The sequence below is a fragment of the Lactuca virosa genome, chromosome 4 (genome assembly GCF_052849685.1).
Source record: "Lactuca virosa cultivar CGN04683 chromosome 4, Lactuca_virosa_CGN04683_v6, whole genome shotgun sequence".
NCBI lineage: Eukaryota > Viridiplantae > Streptophyta > Magnoliopsida > Asterales > Asteraceae > Lactuca > Lactuca virosa.
The window spans coordinates 264,382,372-264,387,829 of NC_136429.1; the positions used below are offsets into that span (position 1 = coordinate 264,382,372).

The window sequence follows — 5,458 nt, forward strand, 5'->3', positions numbered from 1 at the left end:
GTTATGAATACTGACCATATGATTTTTATAAACAATTCAGTAATTTTCGGCTCATCTGCGAAAATGATGACTATTTTAATAAATTTTTATTTTTTTGCGACTATTTTGTGAAAACTATTAAAAACATCATTTTCTTCTAAGCTATGTAAAATTAAATTAATAAATTAATAAATTAATAAATAAGTTATAAATGTTGACCATAGATTTTTTAAAACGATTCAGTTATTTTTGGGTTTTTTAATTACTCTAACATATATTACAATATAAATATAATATCGAGTAAATCAAGTAAAAGATAAAGAGACACTAAATTTACGCAATTTAATATGTAAAGTTTGGAGCTTTACACCTTAATTTACTATATAAGTTCATAAGAAATCAGGAAAATAAATCAATGCAAAAAAATCAACAATAATGGTCTCCTTCATCCATTGGCTTCCATTCCTGCTGATTCTCGCCGATGCCCGGAGACCTCACTTTCTGAAAACCTTCAATGTCTTGTCATATGGTGCACGTCCCGATCGAATCACCGATAACAGCATGGTATATACATTCTTAATTCTGATATCTCTCTTCATTTCATATAATTCATATCAAGTTCTTCAAATTTCCACTTGTTTTACACCTCTGAAGTTCTCCGATCTGTTTTCGTTAGGCATTTCTTCGCGCATGGAAGGATGCTTGTGAACACGACGGCGGAGGTAGGGTTTGGATCCCGAGAGGGGAGTTCAAGCTTGATTCCGTCGTGTTCGTCGGACCTTGTAAGGGACCTGTAGATTTTGTTATCAGGGGATTGCTTGAAGCGTCAACTGATCCATCTGAGTTTTTCGTTGATCACTGGATCGCTTTCAAGTATGTCGATCAGTTGGTGGTCCGAGGTGGTGGTTATTTGTTTGGTAACGGCCGTTCAGCATGGCAGTTTAATGACTGCGCCACTAATTCCCGCTGCAAACCTCTTCCCGTCGTAAGTCCATCCATTTTTTCCCATTAAAATTTTAATCATTTCTCAAATCCAGAATCCGAAAAGAGTAGAGACGTTAATTTCTAAGCTCGATTTTGTTTGACAATTTCTAAGCTCATGGTCAAGAGTCAAGATTGAAGAAAGTTGAACGTCATACAATTGTAACTAAAGTCACGTTCATATCAATTTCATTCTGATATGTTTTTTTTCTTTAACTTGTAACAGACGATGCGATTTGATTTTGTGTCTAACTCAAAAGTAAACTACATCCACTCAATCGACAGCAAAAACGCTCATTTCAATCTATTCGCATGCCACAACATGAACATGAGCCATATTCGGATCCTTGCTCCAGCCACCAGCCCAAACACCGATGGAATCCACATCGGGAGCTCAAGCAAAATCAAGATCACAAAGAGTCTCATAAGCACCGGTGATGATTGCATATCAATGATTGCAGGTAGCAAAGACATCATGGTTTCAGAGGTTCATTGTGGGCCCGGACATGGGTTTAGCATCGGTAGCCTAGGTGGGTCCCACAATGAAGAACACGTAAATGGTATATATATACAAAATTCCACTTTAAGAGGTACTCAAAATGGATTAAGAATCAAAACATGGGCACCCTCTCCTCCTAGCCTCGCTTCTGATTTTACTTTTGAAGACATCATCATGGAAAATGTCAATAACCCTATTTTCATCGACCAACAATATTGTCCCCAGCCTCCTTGCAACGGCCAGGTAAATCATTAATACATTGTTATTGTTACTTTACTGTTACAGTGTTACTGGATTGTTATGTGAGGTTTTGTGCTGTTTTTTTTGTAGGCGCAATCGAATGTTCAAATAAAGAATGTGACATTTAGAAAAGTGCATGGGACATCGAGTTCTAAGATTGCAGTTAAAATACAATGTAGCAAACACGTGCCATGTGAAGGTGTCAACCTCGTGAATATTAACTTGGAATATCGTGGGCCTGAGGGACCTGCGGCTTCATCTTGTATGAATGTTAAAGGGAAATCATATGGTCGCCAACTTCCAGCGGGGTGTTTATAGCAAATTAAAGTTTGTTTGTTTCTTTTTTTTTTTTATTATTTATTTATTTATTTTTTTATTTATAAAAAAAGCCTGAAAAAGTTTTAAATTTAGGACTGGTTGTTTGTATAAAAATGAAACTTTGGAGGATTTTGTAATGGGATTTCCTTGTTTTTTCTTTTTAAATATTGTTTGGCTTTTCTTTTATGTTATTTCAAAAACGCCATTGAACATTCTTAGATCATTATGAGACCCATGACGTATTTAGATAAGCATGCCTTTTTATAAGGTTTGTTGGTCCGGTTATACTGGTTAGCCTAATGAAATTAATAATAAACTCTATTGATCATCCTAGATTCGATGGATTGCTATTAATCTTGAAAGTTTTAGATACATAATCTTATTAGTATTTTTTATTTATTTATAATTTTTAAGTTGAATTCAGATTATATGAAGTATTATATTATGGAATTATAATATTCTGGTTTTATGAATAGTTTTTAAAATTAGACTTTATAGGAATTTGATTATACAAAAATGAGTTTTGAAAATATTATACAAAATACATATTTCTATAAAGTTTAGACATAGTAAAATAATTTTTAAATTTCAATCATTATCACAATAATACAAATATATATATATATATATATATATATATATATACATATATATATATATATATATATATATATATATATAAAATAAAAAACTCTTGAATATTGGTGTAACTCTTAGGCTAAAGGGAGTGTCACATCAGCTTTTTGAGTACCATCTCGTTTTTTTTTCATTTAACACATACTCTTAGCATTTGCTAAGGAGTGGTAACACTTATTAAAAAAAACATTTTTTGTTTTTTATTTAAATAAAAGTGCAAATTGCAATCCACTCAAATAAGCTTCCACCAATCAGATTACACAAACATTTTTCTCTCATCTCGTCGCATGCTTAACGAGGGTAAGATAGCAAGCCCCCTAACAAGTGTCAGGGGTGGTGTTCCGACAACAATAGCGAGCATAGCGAGGGGTGTTAACACCCCCACTCCTCTTAGTCTTAGAGCTAGTACAATGTTGTGTTTAGTAAAGAAAATTGGAGATTTAGTCTATTGAGAAAAATGGCAAAGACGTCCTAGATACTTTGATGTATACTGTATTGAAAAAAAAAAGTGGTGATGGACGTTCTAATGATGTGTTTAATTGCATATTTTAAACAAAATTGCGAAAATGGTTCTTATGGTTGTCTAAATTATATGATTTTGGTTAAAAAATATTTGATGGTATATCTATGGTCAAATTTTAGATATTTCGTGTGGTTTTGGACTCTATAGTTGCATTTTTTTTAATTTTAGTTCATACTCAACTTGAAATGATGGAATTGCTTTTTAATAATTCTTTTTTAATTTGTTTTAATTATTTTCTATATATTTAATTATAAAACCAAAAAAGAAAAAACATGCCCACCCCACCTTGCTTCTTCTAACATACCCACCTACATTTACTCTCTCTCTCTCTCTCTCTCTCTCTCTCTCTCTCTGTGTGTGTGTAGGACCACCACCACTGCCTACCGGACACCACCACCTATTATGGTAGAAAACCCTAGTGTGGCCGTCGGAAAAACGAGATTTGTCATGGAAAGTCAGAAAAACTGGATCTCCCTTCGTCTCTAGAAAGTACCACGAGCGCTATCCTTCTTCCTTTTCAGTGGTTCCGATCCACAAAAATTGACAAAAGTTTTAGAAACCACCACCAGCGTCGCCATTCTTCTTGCTTCGTCTTTAGAAGCCACCATCGGCATAATTCTTCTTCCTTCGTCAGTGGTTCCAATCTACATTTCCGAGGGCTAGAGTTTACATTTTTTAGGGTTAGGGTTTTCTGGTGGTGATGGATAGTGGTGACGAACAATAATGGTAGACGACAACGATGTTGGTGGTCGGATCCGTTCTATAAACAATATCCTATATGAAAGCTTAGACAGAGGACAACAATGACGAGTGGTAGACGAATTCGCCTGTTAGGATTTTCCTGTGTCACACCCCCGGACCAGACGGCAGAAACGTCCAGAGGCGGGTGACTACATTGTGCAGTATCATAACAATTGAATATAAATGAAACAGAGCAATCCAAACATCATACATTGAGATAACAAACTTACATTGTTTACATATTGTATTTGTCCTTCGAATTAGACAAAAGAGACATAAGCAGAAAATTCCAAAGTACAGCTAAATAGTCCTGCATCCGCGTCCCTTGTTACCTGCTTACCAGATCCCTGAGAATACAAGTCGTTTTGAAAAGCGTCAACTAAAAAGTTGGTGAGTTCATTAAATTTTTTGTATAAGATAGTTTTACACTTGTTTAGAATCGTTCTCATTGTACTTTCAGAAAATCCGATATTTTCTATGAAATCGTTTGAAGCCTTGCTTTGATAATCATGGATATATGTGTGCATGTCGTTACTTTTGTTCATCCTTATAAGGAGTGATTATGAAAAGTATTGTAATTTGTAAAGGCGAGCTGTGTTCGAGAATAGTTCTTTGGTGTAGTAATAGTCAACCGTTTCCAGAAAATCCCCTATTTTCAAAAAGAGAATTTAGTTGAAAATCTTGTTTTTCTTATCGAGGAAAATTGAGTGTGCGTTCTAGGTTATAGTTATCGAAATCGTATAAAATCGTTTTCTCCAGAAAATCCTATATTTTCTGCAATAAAATATTCGTAAGTTCTGTTTCCAACCGTGTATACTTGCATATGTGTGTGTTAGTTTATCGTTTTCAAAATCGTTTACAAACATTTTCCATAAAGTCCTACGCTTTCTGATTTGTAAAATAGCAGTATTGGGACTCTATACTTGTTAGGTGAAAGAATCAACATGGCGATTGTGGACATTCTACGCAATGAAAAAGGACAGTCAACGCAACAAATGCGGACCATCACCTATCATGTGTAGGACAGTTAACACAACGTGCCAAATTTTATTTATAAGGTTTTCCTTGTATAAATTTCTAGTTATCATAATATATTCTAGTGAGTCGTTATAACCATACTAATATGACGGAAGCATGTTTTGGCGTTTCTCAGGTGCCCTCGTTTTGATAAAGACATTTGTCACCCTAGACTGGCCGATCTAGCTGTAGCGAACAGCGAAGGTGCGGGGTGTCAACCCCGTATAGATCTATACACAAATTCCTGCTCTCCCTCCAGGAGACTCTGGCTATAACTCCTTACAGGACTTTAGACGTACACTAATATTTTTATATTTAGGTACTTTTGAGATTTGTCTGACTAGAATATTAACAACCTTTTGAGCAATCGCTTGAGATCCATTATTCGTTAGATAAATAACGAATTTCATACTCATTGAATAGAAATATCATTCTCGTTCCATATCGTTTATTGTGCTTGTTAACTGGGTGCTCGTGTTCGGTCCGTTTCGTTTATTGAAAAATAAGCCATTTTGAACGTTTAA

At 34.6% G+C, this 5,458-nt stretch overlaps 2 protein-coding genes across 2 annotated transcripts; both read left to right on the top strand.

Moving 5' to 3' along the window:
* The first annotated feature begins 414 nt into the window (after window positions 1-414).
* On the top strand, window positions 415-1,064 carry LOC145105866 (exopolygalacturonase-like). The gene is made up of 3 exons (XM_079042947.1): window positions 415-543; window positions 656-964; window positions 1,017-1,064. The coding sequence occupies exons 1-3, from the start codon at window positions 415-417 to the stop codon at window positions 1,062-1,064; spliced, it is 486 nt and encodes a 161-aa protein (XP_078899073.1).
* On the top strand, window positions 888-2,139 carry LOC145168825 (exopolygalacturonase-like). The gene is made up of 3 exons (XM_079087501.1): window positions 888-964; window positions 1,187-1,702; window positions 1,790-2,139. Exons 2-3 carry the CDS (start codon window positions 1,190-1,192, stop codon window positions 2,015-2,017), a joined length of 741 nt encoding a protein of 246 aa, XP_078943627.1. The 5' UTR covers window positions 888-964; window positions 1,187-1,189; the 3' UTR covers window positions 2,018-2,139.
* The last annotated feature ends 3,319 nt before the right edge of the window (window positions 2,140-5,458 follow it).

Bases quoted from the DNA above. Each gene is read 5' to 3' on its own strand.
- LOC145105866 (XM_079042947.1), top strand. From the start codon at position 415: ATGGTCTCCTTCATCCATTGGCTTCCATTCCTGCTGATTCTCGCCGAT. The intron at 544-655 runs GTATATACATTC...TGTTTTCGTTAG, and splicing joins GAATCACCGATAACAGCATG to GCATTTCTTCGCGCATGGAA. The intron at 965-1,016 runs GTAAGTCCATCC...TCTCAAATCCAG, and splicing joins GCTGCAAACCTCTTCCCGTC to AATCCGAAAAGAGTAGAGAC.
- LOC145168825 (XM_079087501.1), top strand. From the start codon at position 1,190: ATGCGATTTGATTTTGTGTCTAACTCAAAAGTAAACTACATCCACTCA. The intron at 1,703-1,789 runs GTAAATCATTAA...TTTTTTTTGTAG, and splicing joins AGCCTCCTTGCAACGGCCAG to GCGCAATCGAATGTTCAAAT.